The 16882-nt window shown below is 42.5% G+C and overlaps 1 protein-coding gene across 1 annotated transcript in view; it reads left to right on the top strand.

The window, feature by feature from the left end:
* Window positions 1-5514: 5514 nt before the first annotated feature.
* Window positions 5515-16882, top strand: part of LOC117497652 (glutamate receptor ionotropic, delta-1-like) — a 224509-nt gene continuing 213141 nt past the window's right edge. The window contains exon 1 of the mRNA XM_034149650.1: window positions 5515-5794. Within this exon, the coding sequence (XP_034005541.1) occupies window positions 5521-5794 (274 nt within the window). The 5' untranslated portion in view covers window positions 5515-5520. The remainder of the gene's footprint in view (window positions 5795-16882) is intronic.

The raw sequence follows: 16882 nt of genomic DNA, 5'->3' as shown, positions 1-16882 counted from the left end.
TGTGTGTAAGGGCACGTGAGGTGGTGGTGCAGGGTGTTCTGGGTAATGGGGCTGCAGATCCATGGAGATAGATAGTTTAATTAAGCATGAGAGAATTGAAGCCCCCATTGGCAAGCGGTGAAAAACGAGCTGTGTGTGTGTGTGTGTGTGTGTGTGTGTGTGTGTGTGTGTGTGTGTATACAAAATACAAATATATATAAAGATATGTATGAAAATATGTATATACCCATATATACACAATCAACATATGCACACATTAAGACCTAAATAAAAGCACAACAATCAATATATACAAAACAACAGTCACTTAGTGCAAGATAGCAGTGTGTGTGTGTGTGTGTGTGTGTGTGTGTGTGTGTGTGTGTGTGTGTGTGTGTGTGTGTGTGTGTGTGTGTGTGTGTGTGTGTGTGTGTGTGTGTGTGTGTGTGTGTGTGTGTGTGTGTGTGTGTGTGTGTGTGTGTGTGTGTGTGTCTGTGTGTGTGTGTGTGTGTGTGTAAAGAGGCTTCCTGAGTTGAAATGTTAAAATATTACAGCAATTACCACAAATTGTGTACATTCATAATAGATACAAATCTATAAGAGAAAGTAACAATTGTTGTTGAAAGTGGAAAACTAAAGAGCCAGATGCTCCTCTGAAGAGTGATACAAGGTGGATGAGCAGCGTCTTAAGGCTGAATTCAAACACTTCAAAACTTCTCCTGCAGCTGCTGAACACCTGACCTCCATCTGATCTTTTGTTATTGAATTCATTCCAGGAGCAAATCGTATCTGCTGTGCTTTTAGCAAAAAACATGTACTCATTTATTACAAGATTGCACTTGAAATGCTTCGGTGTGCGTTCATTAGCTCCACTTTCACAGAGGCCACATCCGCCTCACCTGAGACTCTTTAAGACTAGTTCAATGTCGTTGTTGCTTCCATCATTGCTTCACCAAACTCCCGTAGAAGCCTGACATGATGCTGTACTTTTAAATAAAGAATATGTTGGTACATTTGTCCTCCGGTTGTTCTCAGCTTTGGTTCAGCAGGTTTGGATCTTCACACTCTAAGCTGCAGGCGTCCCAGCTGTCCCTCCTTTTTCCTCCTCACTTTGTTCCTGGAAGTTTACCTGGTCTCACTTCATGCTCCTCTGACTCTGAAATCTGAAGATCCCCCGGGTGGAAACTCAGCCTGCTGCCCTCTGGAGCCTCCGCTGACCTTAAAGTCCAGACAGACGTCTTCCTGTTGGGGTCTAACCGGAGCTGAGAGGCTGTTAGAGAGAGGGGGGGGGGGGGTCCCAGAGCGGGGGGGGGGGGGGGGGGGGGGTCCCATGTGGATTTGTAAATGTTAGGAAGGTATCACAACAAGCTCAAGGAGGGAAACTGTCACCGTGGCATTTATAATGACAGCAGATCATGTACCTTGTATTTGTGTTGTGATTTAGTTCAAACGAGGATGAGAGACAAAAGTTAGTTAGTAAGTCAGTAAGTTAGTTGGCAGCCTGGTTGGTTGGTTGGTTTCTCAGTTAGTTGAATGGCTGGATTGTAGGTTGTTTGGTTGGTTGGTTTGGTGGAAGGTTGATTGGTTGATATATTGGCTGGATGGTTGGTTGGCTAGTTGCTTTGTTAGTCATTTGGTTGGTAGGTCGTTTGGTAAGCTAGATGGTTGGTTCAATGGTTGTTTGGTAATTTGCTTTGTTAGTAAGTTAGTTGGTTGGTCGTTTGGTTGGCTGGTTTGTTATTTAGTCAGTTAATAATTTGGTTGGTTGGTTATTTAGTCAGTTAGTCATTTAGTTGGTTGGTTGGTTGTTTGGTTAATTGCTTTGATAGTAAGTCTGTTGGTTGGTTGGTTGGATGGTTGGTTGGATGGTTGGATGGTTGGTTGGTTGGTTGCTTTGTTATTTAGTCAGTTAGTCATTTGGTCATTTGGTTGGATGGTTTGTTGATTGGTTGATATATTGGCTGGATAGTTGGTTGAATGATTTGTTGTTTGGATGTTCTGGAAGGAAGGTAGTTTGTTTGGTCGATTGATTGGCTGGTAAATTGGTTGGTTTGATGGCTGGGTGGTTTTTGGTAGGTTGATTGTTAGTAAGTCAGTTGGTTAGTTAGTTGATTGGTTGGATGGCAAATTGATATGTTGGTTTGTTGATCAATTGACTGATGGTTGGATGGCTGGCTGGCTAGCTGGTTGATGGATGGTTGGTTGAACGGTTTGTTAGTTACATTAAGACTAGATCAGCCCTCTCTTAATCGTGTACTTGTCTAAATAGTCATTTATGTCCTAATCAACTTCTTTCGTACATTTTTCATTTTTTAAACCCTTTTTCATGCCGGTTGACCAATTTGTTTAAGAAACTCAGTTGATCAAATATTTATTAAATCAACTTATATATTGTCGACAAAGTTTTATGAGTTTTAAACAACCAATAATTTATTTACTAGCCAACAGCGATAATTAAGACTTTATTGAAAAATGTGACTTTGCAGAACATAGAGTAAAATATAGAAAATGGATCAAAAAAGTGTTCCGTTAAAAAGAAGGCATTACATTTATTTATTTGTTCATTGGATTCAATTTACAAAGGACAGTAAAAGTGTGTTGTCAGGAAAAATTGTTTTTGAAGTGCGCTATTTCCTTCTGACTCCATCGATTCAAAAGACTCACATTTTGTCAAAGCTCTTTTGAAACTCAAAACATGAAAAGCAAATATTAAATATGTGCATTAAAGGGAAGCGTTAATGCTCCCAGGTGAACTCAAAGTGCGGGGTGTGCAGTTTGTGAGGATCCTCAGGTGTTTGATGTCCGGCTTCAGAGGGAGCTGCAGCCTCAGCACCGAGCAAACACAAAGCTCCAGTTCTGCTTCCACGGAGGAGTTTAAATGTTGGAAACCATCCTGTCGCTGTGACAGGAAGTGAGTGTTCTGGCCTCAGCAGGAAGTGGAGCTCACTGGGGGAGATGTAGAGGAGGAACTGAGGAATATTTTAGGGTGGGAACAGCATGGAGTCTGGAACAAGTGTAGGGTAGCTTTTTTTGATCGGGAACGGCAGAAACAGCGGAGAGGCAAACATGTTTGTAAAGAAGCTCCGGAGCCGGGAAAAAGCAGCGAGATTGGGTTGAAGAGCAGGAACGTAGAAGTGAGGCAAGATGATTTGATCTGCACCTTGTAAATGGCTCCAATCTCCTAGAAGTGGATAAGAGAGGAGCAAAGGCAGAGCTCCTCAGAAGAGTGAAAAAACATGATTGGATTTCGGTCCCTAAATTGAGGAGGACCAACCACAAAGGTTTTTTTCTAGCAAGCACTATGTAGGGTGTATTTAAGAGCAGAGGGACTGGAAAGTGGCTTTTAGGGAGTCAAGGAAACATGTGGTGGAGAATTCATCGTTCGTGTAACAGCAATACACTGCAGACGCCATCTAGAAATCAATTTAAAGGGGACCTATCATGCAAAATGCACTTTTGTACGTCTTTTATACATGAATATGTGTCCCCGGTGTTCCAGGGAACTCACCAAGTGTCAGAAAACACAACCCTCTCTATTTTCCTCCATAGCCAAATCTCTAAAAACGGGGCTGGAACGGAGCTGATTATTATTTGAATTTTTCTGACGTCAGAAAAGGGGTGCTCCGCCTATATGGGCAACTCTCCACCTATCAGGGGAATGGGGGGTTGGGCCACGGCCATTGCCGCTCGAAAGCGCTGGAGACGCTGTAGTACATATGCCAGGCCTGTAAGTGGCGCTGTAGTCTGCCACAAAAGCAGAATCAGCCCTTGCAAAAACAGAGCTGGAAAAGAGCAAATAGAGTGAAATGAGGCATGGCCAAAATGCATGATCTGTTTGGTATTTTTTTTTTAAAACTTCACAGACATGTTTTATACTGTATAGGTATGGCCCTACAATATATTTTTCAAATATAGCATGATAGGTCCACTTTAAATAATTGTTGTAATTTGAATAGTTTGGATTCCTGTCCAAAACACAATCACACCAAGTTACAAGTGTTTATTGTGTCCGTGCATTGATAGAGTTTGTGTAATATCTGTGTGTTTGGATAACCTTAGAGTAGCATTGGTTTTGGGAATATATGCTGGTTAACCGTTAGCATAAGAACCATTTCTTATTGAGCAGAGTATGAAAAATATATATCATTGTATGAACATTAGAAGGTTGAGGTAAGATGGTGCAATTCAAGATGAATACAAATTGTTAAACGTAAGAAGTAAATAAAAATAGAAATATAATAGAAATTAATTCTAAATTAATTAATACAAACATAGTCCAATAACACATTTAATAAAATAAAAAACTATTTATATAAAAAATAAGAAGTTCAAGTAAAGTCGCTCTAAAGATTTTTTGTCATGGAACCAACTTCAAATATATTGATTTAACCCCAAAAGTCATTCAAAAAACAAGATGATATTAAATGAGATAAGAGGTACTTTATTGATCCCAAATTGGTAAATGTTTTGGGTTGCATCCGCATAAAAAACTAAACAAGGCATTGCATATGAGTAGAAATGCACAAATGTGCAGTCTGAGCCGTGTGCAGGCCTTTGCATCGTTGTGTAGTACTCTGTTGTTGTTGTTGTTGTTTTATTTCCTACACCTCATGATGACAGGTGACAGACCCGTTAGCCTTTAGCTTAGCCTGCGCAGCGGAAATGTTTAATGATGGCTTCCTGCTCCCTGAGTGCAGCAGGTCAGGAGAACCAGTGTTTGCTGTCAGACGCTCTGCAGATTTATGAGTGTGTTGCCTAATATCCATAATGTGAGGTCAGGAAATCACTCAACGTGAGCGCCGGCTGCCGTGCCGTTATCTGTGGGGGGCTCAGCAATGCCTGCATCTGGAGCAGAGGGGGAAGGAGCTGCTGAAGAGGAGTTATGTTGGTAGAAAGTTGCACATATGGAAATATTTGTAAACCCATTTTCAGGAGAAACTATTATTTAAAAAATAAAAACTGAATTTATTACAAGGAATAAAAGAACATTTGACAAATGACTGGACATGTATTTAAAATAAAATATATATATTGTGTATTAGATTTACACAGGGAATTGAATTTGGTGTATCATGGTGCAAACATAGACACAGTAATGGGAATTAAGAATTTGCAAATAAAGAATTCTAAATAAATAATGTAATCATTTGTAAATATTATTATTAAATAAAAAAAGTGTGAAATTGTCAGTCTTTCAATTCAAGCTGCAGTTTTGAAAGTCTGTTCTTGCTGTTCTATTACCTGTCTTTGCTATTTAATTACCTAAACCACATGACTGGTGATTATTAATCAACAATCTCACTGTGTAAATGTTTAGTTGAACAATCAAATGTTGTCAACATATCAATATCACAGTGTTTAATCTAAGATTGTGTGATATATTGTTGTGTTCACATCGCCCAGTCCTACTTCCTCCTCCGATCTCTCGCAACATGCTATTTGCTAGTTCTGCAGTTTGCTGTTGTTCCTAAAGATCCTCACAGATAATGTCCCTGCCACTTTAACCCTGTCCTCCTCCCTGTCCCTGCAGCCTGTGAGCTGATGAACCAGGGCATCTTGGCGTTGGTCACCTCGACAGGATGTGCCTCAGCCAGCGCTCTGCAGTCTCTGACGGACGCCATGCACATCCCTCACCTGTACGTCCAGAGGAGCAGCGAGGGCTCTCCGCGCACCTCCTGCCCCTTCAACCCCAGCCCGGGGGGGCACAGGTACACGCTGTCCGCCCGGCCGCCCGTCCGCCTCAACGACGTGATGCTCACGCTGGTGGAGGAGCTGCGCTGGCAGAAGTTCATCATCTTCTACGACATCGAATATGGTGAGTGAGCGACGGAGGGTCCAGACGCCGATCTGGATCTTCTGGGTCCTTTAAAGGTCTCCTGTTATGCTATTTTTAGGCATATAGTATGGGTCTCAGATATATACAAATATTCTTCTGGGTTGTTGTCGAAGGAAAACAGAAGAAGTTTGGCTCTTGTATTGGAAGCTGGAGGATCTTAAACATCTTCAACATGTGGTCCATTTGACCTTAAACAGCTAAAACACGTCATCTTCCATCAACAAGTCTTTGATTAATTGGCTTGTTGATTGGTTTCCTGTTTAGTGACTTACTACTGACTGTTGTTGAGGCAATTCCACAGAAGCTTAGTTGCTTGTAGACATTGTAACATTTACAATCGTGTTGATGAACTTCTGGAGCTGCGCTGGCAGAAGTTCATCGTCTTCTACGACATCGAATACGGTGAGTGAGAGACGGAGGGTCCAGACGCAGAGCTGGAGCTTCTGGGTCCTTTTAAAGAGTTAATGGAAACGCTGAGGGAGGATCAGCTGCTGAGAGTTGGGATTTGTTGTCAAAGGAAAACAAAATCAGTTTTATTGGAAGCTGGATGATCCTAGAAATCTGAACCATTTGATACATTTTACTTTTAACAGCTAGAAAACTTTATATCTTCCATCAAAAACTCTTTGTAATAGATAGTTTCCTCCATACAGACGTGTTAGGAATGGTTACCACTAGTTGATTGGACGTCTGTTTGGAGACTTTTTAATTGGGAAAACTGGTTTTGTGGCCCTGGAAAACATTGAGATCTTCTGACTGTTGTGAGGATGGCTCTAGTGAAGAATGGCTTCAGCTTAATCTACCGTGAGTCTGAAGTGAAGAAATTGTTGTTTTTGTGGAAACTAGATTGTCTTAGAAATGTGTAAAATGTGGTGTATTTTAGTCCAACTATCTGGGATTGTGTCGTCTTAGAGGTGCTTTAATTTCAAGATGAATCAGCCACTTACAAGTTATCCAAAGCATCGACAGCAATGATGCTCATCCCGATAACTTTGGATGATTGTCTGGAAACTTTGGCCGTGTTTGTTTCACAGATACCTGAGCGTTGCCTCACCCCCCCCCCTGTCGATGGATGATGCCACACACTGCTCTTCTGCTGTTTGAACTCTACAGGACGCCTGGTTCTTGTTTGGGTTTCAGCAGCGAGGTTACTTTAACATTCTGTGTAAGAGCAAGCATCCCAGCGGGGGGACCAGCGCTCTGCAAAGAAGCTCCTCAGGTGGTAAAATATGCTGCTTTTTCTACCTTTGGAGTCTTCGCTCAAACTCTGCATGTCTGAGACTAAACACACTTTCTGAAACACCTTGTTAGAGCGTTTGATTTGGGCGTTTCTCTTGTCTGAACTGAGGGTCTAAGACGGAGCGTGAACAGATTTGAAAGCCCTTTGTAGCAAAGTCGTGATTTTTGGCTGCACAACATTGCCATGTCTTTAAAGAATACAAACAACCCTGTTTTATATTCCATATTTGCAGTCGAAGCTATTGATTTCAAAGTGCAAAACAGTCCCAGGAATGTGCATACATGTGCAACATATTCAGGGGAATGTGCAAAAATGTCCAGACGTGTGCAAAATGGTCAGACAGATGTGCATACCAGTCGAAGAAATGTGCAAACGTGGAAATGTTTCAGTCTGCGCTCAAACTCTGCACGTCTAAACACACTTTCTGAAACACCTTGTTAGAGCGTTTGTTTTGGGTGTTTTCTTTTATCTGAATGATGAGCGTGTTGTCTGCTTTACAGATTTGATAGCCCTATGAGGCAACGTCTTGATTTTTGGCTGCACAAATAACATTGACGTGACTTTGTCTTGTCTTTCAAGGCTACCAACAGCCCTATTTGTATTCAATATCTCTGGAAGGTATCGGACTTGACGTGCAACATCGTGGAAAATGTTCAGATAAATGTTCAGAAATGTGATATACTCATTTTAAAGCCCTTGAAGGCCTCTTCTTGATTTCTGGCTGCACAAATAACATTGACGTGACTTTAGTTGCCTTTTGAGGCTACAAACAGCCCTGTTTTTATTCCATATCACTAGAAAACATTCAGATTCAAAGTGCTAAATCGTGCAAAATGTTCAGATAGATGCACAGAAATGTGCTAAATAGTCAGATACCTTGTTGGGAAAGTTGTTTGAGGCATTTTATTTTGTTCAAACAGCCCTGTTCTTATTCCATATCTGCAGAGAACTCTATTGATTTCAACCTGAAGCAGTGCATTATATCCACAGCACTCCTCTTGTTGCATATCTATTGACATCCTCTTCTGGAAGCTTGAGTCCACCTGACGTTGTAACCGCACATGAACTACATGGAGACAACAAGCATTAGGCCTGAATGATTTTCAATGATGTTGTTTTCTAGCCTCTGGAACGTTTCCATGTCCTGATATTGCAGCAGAACGTGAGACATTGACTTCACTCTCTTCTGCGTTTGTTTGCCGTAGCTTACTGGGACTGTATCGTAATGAAATCACATTAGACCCAATGGACTCGTGAGCGTAATCGATACAGGATGGTGGCAATTACAATATAAGGATATAGACGGATGCAGGCATTTAGCCCCTCAGAGTGATGGAGGGTAAGTGCTCCAGAGCGAGAGGATCCTTTCAGACGGAAACCAGGGCACGGTGAACATGTTCCTGAGTGGCTGGGAGATGTGGAAGTCTTTCAATGACAGCTCAGGGACTTCCGTAGTTCTAGGCACAAATAATATTTGTAATTTGAATGATTTGGATTCCTCTCCAAAACACAATCACACCAAGTGTTGATTTTTTCTGTGCATTTACAGAGTTTGTGTAATGTGTGTGTGTTTAGATAACCTTAAAGTAAGTAGCGTTGGTCTTGGGAATATATGCTAGTTAACCGTTAGCTAAAGTTAAATAAAAACGTAAAAAAATTGTTCAACGTAAGAAGTTACAGTAAAAAAAAAAAAATTAGAATAATAACAAATTCTAATAAAATGAATACAAACACAGTCCAATAAAAAATAAAATAAAATAAAAAAAGTATTTATATAACAATAAGAAGTCCAAGTAAAGTCTCTCTAAAGAATGTTTGTCATGGTACCAACAAAAAAACAAGATAGTTTTAAACCAAAATATGTTCCAGAAACAAAATTATAATAAATGCAGCAATGACTCAGCTTGTCCAGACTCAGCATCGACAGGTTGTGTACTACTCTGTTGTTGATGTTGTTCAAGGTTCAAGGTTCAAGGTTCTTTATTGTCAAACTAACATAGCTACAGAGTAATTATGTCGTTGAAAATCTTAGGTCACAGGCTTCTGTGACCTAAGATTTAGTTGTTGTTGTTGACACGTGGCCCGACTGAGAGTACAGGGAACATGTTTCTGAGTGGCTGGGAGACGTGGAAGTCTTTAAATGACAGCTCAGGGACTTCTGTAGTTCTAGGTTTCTTTAAATGTGCTCACATTGCATTTCAAGGAGAGCTTTGGAAACCCACCGTTGTTAAACCACTTCTTAATCTTTCTGAAACCAACATGATATTATTGATACCTGAACGCCTTCCAGTTAACAACCTTTAAACATGTCAGATTTCTCAAGTGGCCTGACAACGTGTCTGACTTCTGTCTGGGATGTTGCTACTTTGGTTTGATATATTTATCATGCAATGTGAGTTAGACTATTTGTGACATTGATCCAATTGTGGGCATGATGATTGGAATTTATAAGTTCTTTGTGTGCTTAACGGTCAAAGAAATGTGCAAAGAAATCAGATAAACGTGCAGGAATGTGCAAAATGGTCAGATTAATGCACAGAATGTTGTAAACTAGTCATATTGAATGTGCATTAATGTGCAAGATAATAAAAGGAATGTGCAACATAGCGAGAAAAATGTGCAGAAATATGAAAATAAATCAGATAATTGTGCACAATTGTCAGATAAACGTGCAGAAATGTGCAAAATGGTCAGATGCATGTGCAGCACATACAGAGGAGTGTGCAGAGAAGTGCATTGATGTGCAAATGAATGAAAGGAATGTGAAGAAATGTGCAAAGAAATCAGATAATTGTGCAAAATAGTCTGATAAACGAGCAGGAATGTGCAACATGGTCAGAGGATTTTTTATGAATGTGCATTCATGTGCAAGATAATGAAATGAATGTACTGCAAAGCGCTAACAGCCAGAGGTTTTTTGGGTGTTTGAAGTGAGTTTAGTCTCTTCCCTCTGCTGAGACTGTTTGCACAGACTCCTCTCTGTGATGTGGGGCTGCCCTCCAGCTCCGATACCAACGAGCGGCAGGCGTTGTGATGAAAGTCTGAAAGTGAACATGTGATCAGACCCAGAGCAGCAGGGATCCCTCAGAACACAACTCAGTGTCTGCAGGAGGTGAACGATTGCAGCGCACCCTCAGGATGTCAGATAGCATTATATCTGACAGGGTGTCATAACTCTGAGGAAAGACATGAAAAAGCTTCTCTCTTCGGGTTTGGACCAAAACTGGATCTCGGGAAGGTCACAGAGGCTCCTTGAGTGCTTTGGGGCCTGCCTCTAAAAGTATTGACACCAAGCGCTCCGTCCCAGCTGTGTGCGTCACTCTTGAGTGTCCCCTGGTCTCCCAGCTGTGTGCGTCACTCTTGAGTGTCCCCTGGTCTCCCAGCTGTGTGCGTCACTCTTTAGTGTCCCCTGGTCTCCCAGCTGTGTGCGTCACTCTTTAGTGTCCCCTGGTCTCCCAGCTGTGTGCGTCACTCTTTAGTGTCCCCTGGTCTCCCAGCTGTGTGCGTCACTCTTGAGTGTCCCCTGGTCTCCCAGCTGTGTGCGTCACTCTTTAGTGTCCCCTGGTCTCCCAGCTGTGTGCGTCACTCTTTAGTGTCCCCTGGTCTCCCAGCTGTGTGCGTCACTCTTTAGTGTCCCCTGGTCTCCCAGCTGTGTGCGTCACTCTTGAGTGTCCCCTGGTCTCCCAGCTGTGTGCGTCACTCTTTAGTGTCCCCTGGTCTCCCAGCTGTGTGCGTCACTCTTTAGTGTCCCCTGGTCTCCCAGCTGTGTGCGTCACTCTTTAGTGTCCCCTGGTCTGCCAGCTGTGTGCGTCACTCTTTAGTGTCCCCTGGTCTCCCAGCTGTGTGCGTCACTCTTTAGTGTCCCCTGGTCTCCCAGCTGTGTGCGTCACTCTTTAGTGTCCCCTGGTCTCCCAGCTGTGTGTGTCACTCTTTAGTGTCCCCTGGTCTCCCAGCTGTGTGCGTCACTCTTTAGTGTCCCCTGGTCTGCCAGCTGTGTGCGTCACTCTTTAGTGTCTCCTGGTCTCCCAGCTGTGTGCGTCACTCTTTAGTGTCCCCTGGTCTCCCAGCTGTGTGCGTCACTCTTTAGTGTCCCCTGGTCTCCCAGCTGTGTGTGTCACTCTTTAGTGTCCCCTGGTCTTCCAGCTGTGTGCGTCACTCTTTAGTGTCCCCTGGTCTCCCAGCTGTGTGCGTCACTCTTTAGTGTCCCCTGGTCTGCCAGTTGTGTGTGTGTCACTCTTTAGTGTCTCCTGGTCTCCAGCTGTGTGCGTCACTCTTTAGTGTCCCCTGGTCTCCAGCTGTGTGCGTCACTCTTTAGTGTCCCCTGGTCTCCCAGCTGTGTGCGTCACTCTTTAGTGTCCTCTGGTCTCCCAGCTGTGTGCGTCACTCTTTAGTGTCCCCTGGTCTCCAGCTGTGTGCGTCACTCTTTAGTGTCCCCTGGTCTCCAGCTGTGTGCGTCACTCTTTAGTGTCCCCTGGTCACCCAGCTGTGTGCGTCCCTCTTTAGTGTCCCCTGGTCTCTCAGCTGTGTGCATCACTCTTTAGTGTCCCCTGGTCTCCCAGCTGTGTGCGTCACTCTTTAGTGTCCCCTGGTCTCCCAGCTGTGTGCGTCACTCTTTAGTGTCCCCTGGTCTCCCAGCTGTGTGCGTCACTCTTGAGTGTCCCCTGGTCTCCCAGCTGTGTGCGTCACTCTTTAGTGTCCCCTGGTCTCCCAGCTGTGTGCGTCACTCTTTAGTGTCCACTGGTCTCCCAGCTGTGTGCGTCACTCTTTAGTGTCCCCTGGTCTCCCAGCTGTGTGCGTCACTCTTGAGTGTCCCCTGGTCTCCCAGCTGTGTGCGTGTTAGTGTCCCCTGGTCTCCCAGCTGTGTGCGTCACTCTTTAGTGTCCCCTGGTCTCCCAGCTGTGTGCGTCACTCTTTAGTGTCCCCTGGTCTCTTGCAGCGTTTGGTTTCTGTAGCTTTTAGTAAACACATGTTTCCTCAAGTTGCTGAATGTTCTCTAAATGCTGCATGTGTTGTCAAGTTGCTGAATATGTTTCTTCATGTGGAACCTTTGTGTTTTTATATCTGCATCCTTTCTGAAGCTGCAGTTTCTTATAATGGAAATGTTAGGGGACGTTATAGGCGGTTGCACCTGTTAGCCATCGTTTATCTGCAGAAAAAGCCTAGAAATCGTGAGGATATGTTCATCTCTACTGTTCATATTCAAAACACGATAATACCAAATAGTGAGTATGAGATGGAGACTCTCAAACCACCCTCACATCCCTCATAAAGCTCTCTTTATCACTTATTTGCTCTGAAATGAGAGAGTGTTTTCCCACTGAAGTGCTTCACTGTCAGAGTCATATTTGACCGGCGTTAAAACAGCAGCTGGTTTCTCTTTAACGAGCCTTTTTTGATTTTATTTAACTGCTAAATGGGACTGAAGTGCTCACTTGATAGGTGATTAAGAACAGTGTGTGTGTGCCAGTGTGTGAGAGTGTTATTAGGGGGAAATAAAGGATGTTTTGTGTGTGTGTGTGTGTGTCTGGAGAACACACACTGTGCTGTGTGATCACACGGCAACACTAACACATTATTAAAGCAGCATCATGTCCTGAACACTCAGTGTGAATCCTGAGGATGGGTTTTAGTCGCTGTGTGTTGGTCTTCTGAGGATTGATTCCTCTCTCTATCTCAGTGTGTGTGTGTGTGTGTGTGTGTGTGTGTGTGTGTGTGTGTGTGTGTGTGTGTGTGTGTGTGTGTGTGTGTGTGTGTGTGTGTGTGTGTGTGTGTGTGTGTGTGTGTGTGTGGTGTGTGTGTGTGTGTGTGTGTGTGTGTGTGTGTGTGTGTGTGTGTTTCAGTCTGACTTCTAATTATGGTTTATATATGATCTGCTCTTTTGACACTGATTCAAAATGTCTCCCTCCCGGTGGACAGGGCTAATGAAAGCCAAAGGATTATTATTATTATTTTCTTCAATAATTAGGGCTTTTATGAAATGAGGGAAATATAGTTAGCGGTAAAAAGGGTTTTGCTAGACCAACAAAGCTCGAAATAAAAATAAATACAATAACATATAGTAAATAAAAATGTTAAGTTGACTTTAAATGACAAGAAATCCTTAACCTCTTAAAATTAAAAAAATTAAAATGTATATAAAATAATAAAATAAAACATGTGTTAAAAATAAAATAACAAATAATAACACAGGGCGACTGTGGCTGCGAGGGAGTGCGGTCGTCTTTCAACCAGAAGGTTGTGGGTTTGATACCTGCCTGTGCAGCCAACATGTCGATGTATCCTTGGGCGAAATACTGAACCCTGAGTTGCTCCCGATGGCCAACGGTGTGTGTGAATGTTAGGTCCTAGAGTAAGGTACACTGCTCTGTGTGAATGTTAGTTCCTAGAGTAAGGTACACTGCTCTGTATGAATGTTAGTTCCTAGAGTAAGGTACACTGCTCTGTGTGAATGTTAGTTCCTAGAGTAAGGTGCACTGCTCTGTGTGAATGTTAGTTCCTAGAGTAAGGTACACTGCTCTGTGTGAATGGTAGTTCCTAGAGTAAGGTACACTGCTCTGTGTGAATGGTAGTTCCTAGAGTAAGGTACACTGCTCTGTGTGAATGGTAGTTCCTAGAGTAAGGTACACTGCTCTGTATGAATGGGTGTGAATGGGTGAATGACATGTAGTATGTAAAGCGCTTTGAGGGGTCTTAAAGACTGGATAAAGCGCTATATAAGTACAGTCCATTTAATACAAAAATAATAACATATATATACAGAATCAACAGAAAGAGAACTGTATGTTTCATGCATATTGTGTGACTATTTAAGTATAAATGCATTTTTAAGGTCTGAATCACTTCAGAGCCGCAGCTTGAGTCCAAATCGATCAGCTGTTGGGGCTTTTATTGATCGATTTTACCCCAAAAATCTAAGCCTGCAGAGTGCAGTGATTCAGCGACTGTGCTGCATGTGTAATCTTTAGAGATAGCTTTTTTGGAAGATGATTTTGCAGGAGAATTGATCTTCTGAGAGCCGTTTCCATGTGTTTTTAAAGCTCAAAGCAATCTTTACTTTCACCGGAGATGTGTTTGAAGTGACAGCTGTTTAGTTTCTCCTGTCCTCGCTCGTTTATCACTTTCTTTTGTGCATTTTTCCTCGACCGTACTCTTCTGTGCAGCTTCTATCGGCTTCCTGCTCAAACCTAATTGTCCCAGAAGGCAGATTTGGTTTGTTAAACCGCACATAACAAAAGACAGACCTCCTCTCTGGACTAATCACACGCTATCGATCCGGTTCCTCTTGTTTCCTGTCCGCACTAATCCTCTCTAATTCCTGCTGCTCCATATTCCCTCAGCCGCTCAGGATGTATGCCGAGAGGAGTTTCCCCGTCAGATTCATTCAGCGCTTCAGAATGCATTTAATCCTATAAGAGTCCATTCACATGCATAATGAAAGCAATGCTAAATAGCTGTCCCTTAAGAGAGAGAAGTGACGAGGAAGAAAGAGTTAAAGTGGACCTATCATGCTATATTTGAATAATATATTGTAGGGCCATACCTATATATACGTTTTCTTTTTCAAAATACCAAACAGATCATGCATTTTAGCCATGCCTCATTTCGCTCTATTTTGCTCTCCTCCACCCTGTCTTTGCATACGCTGCAGCTGACCACGCCCCCCTCCAAAGGAGGGGGCCGAGTTACGAGCGTCGTGTTACCATGCTGTTACCGTGCTGTTACCGTGCTGTTACCATGCTGTTACCATGCTGTTACCGTGCTGTTACCATGCTGTTACCATGCTGTTACCGTGCTGTTACCATGCTGTTACCATGCTGTTAACATGCTGTTACCATGCCACGGCAACCTCTCATTCCCCTGATAGGTGGAGAGTTGGCCCAATAGCCGTAGCGCCACCGTCCTGACGTCAGGACAGTGTTCAAATCTGGATCAATTTTTATCAGATCCGTTGCAGCCCCTTTTTTAGAGATTTGGGTATGGAGGAAAATAGAGAGGGTTGTGTTTTCTGACACTTGGTGAGTTCCCTGGAACACCGGGGACACATATTCATGTAGAAAAGACGTGCCAAAGTGCATTTTGCATGATAGGTCCCCTTTAAGTATTTTTTTTATTATTCTTTTTTTTATTATTTATGTTTTTTTCTCATTATTTGTAATGTTTCTATTTATTTTTAACTTTATTATTCATTTTTTATCTAATTTGACTTTTCCTCACAATTTGACTTTTTTCTCAGAATTTTGCTTTCTTCAGAATATCCATTTTTTCTCACAATTTCTGTTTTTTCGAATTCTCTCATGAATTCCCTTTTTCTCATGAATTTAACTTTTTCTCAAAATTCTAACTTTCTTTTACCAATTTCTGTTCCCTCAGAATTTTACATTTTTTTGTCAGAATTAAATGTTTCTTTCACAATTTGACTAATCTCTCAAAAATGAAGGTGTCAAACAGACAGGTGTTTCTGTCATTGTTATAAATGGACTGGACACTATAAGAGAATGTGTCTGCATCCATCAGTTTGAATCCATGCTATCTTGAGTATTAAGATCGTCTTCACAAAGAGTGTCACATGTATGTTCATTTTAGTGGTGACCTCCCAATATGGCCTCTCAGTCAGTGAGTCTGGACTGTCCTCTGTAGTATCTGCAGTCTGTTATCCTCTGGAGGAAAATATCCAGACTGTGAATGAGTTCCTCACGCAGAGCGGCTGCAGGCTGCTGAAGCAGAAACAGAATCTCCTCTGATTTGCATATTTGCATTAAAGAAGAGGGGATTCACTTCCACTTGTTTTAAGAAAATGAAAAAGAGTGTACGACTCAGTTAGCAGATTCAGTGGCGCGTGAAGATAAATGCTGCCGCGAATAGAAAGAGAAATCAAGCATGTCTGCTTCTTTGTTTTCTGTTAATGGGGGAACAAGTGTTCAGGCCGCTGTGGTGTCAGAACATTCACCTCGACTTCAGGGTCAGGTGAGGAGACGATGGAACCAGAGCACTGAATACAGAAGGGGAAGATAGTGGTGTGATCTAACTAGAAATCATAAGGAAGCACAGGAGGGGTTTAACAGAGACACGGCCGTATTAGAAAGCCAATCAGAAAGATGTTATTAACCTTTATTGAGCTCTATACCCTGCAACATGCGTCCCCTCTCAAATGTCCTTTAAAACAAACCCTCTTGTAGATATTTAAAGTGCAGGATGTAGTCATTCTGTGTTGGTCCCTGAAGGCATCATCTCTCTGGTCCAATGGGATTCCTCCATGTGATTTTGGATTAATCCAGAAAATAATATCTGTGTCAAACTAATGTGTTTGATCCTTACACGTTTAGTTAATCAGGATAATCTCACCCATTAACACCACTTTATGATTTCTGAAAGCTAACGTTAGGCTATAAAGGAACTACAGCACGGTCACATGACATCAGTGGGTGTATTTACTGACGTATTTTAACTAACCATTGACTTCCAGATGAGGGAATTTAGCTAACCTCACAGGAGTGTTTGTACAAGATGCACCTCCAAGGGATCATTCAAATGAAAGGCTTCATAGGGAATCGATAAACTCATCAAATGTATAAGCAGTCAGCTGTTTTCAGGTCTGAAGGTGAGAGGTCAGAGGTCACAGAAATCAGTAGAAGAGGCTGTAAATACCCTCAGCACATTTCCCTGGAATACTTGTAGACCAGGGATGGGCAACTTGGATGGTGGTGGGGGCCACGTAATTGATGTGCTGGCCACCAGGGGGCCGCAGATTCACTTGGAACACATACACACACACACACACACACACACACACACACACACACACACACACACACACACACATTCCATGT

Source organism: Trematomus bernacchii, unplaced genomic scaffold (assembly GCF_902827165.1).
Source record: "Trematomus bernacchii unplaced genomic scaffold, fTreBer1.1, whole genome shotgun sequence".
Taxonomy (NCBI): Eukaryota; Metazoa; Chordata; class Actinopteri; order Perciformes; family Nototheniidae; genus Trematomus; species Trematomus bernacchii.
This window is presented reverse-complemented; position numbering and strand designations above follow the sequence as displayed.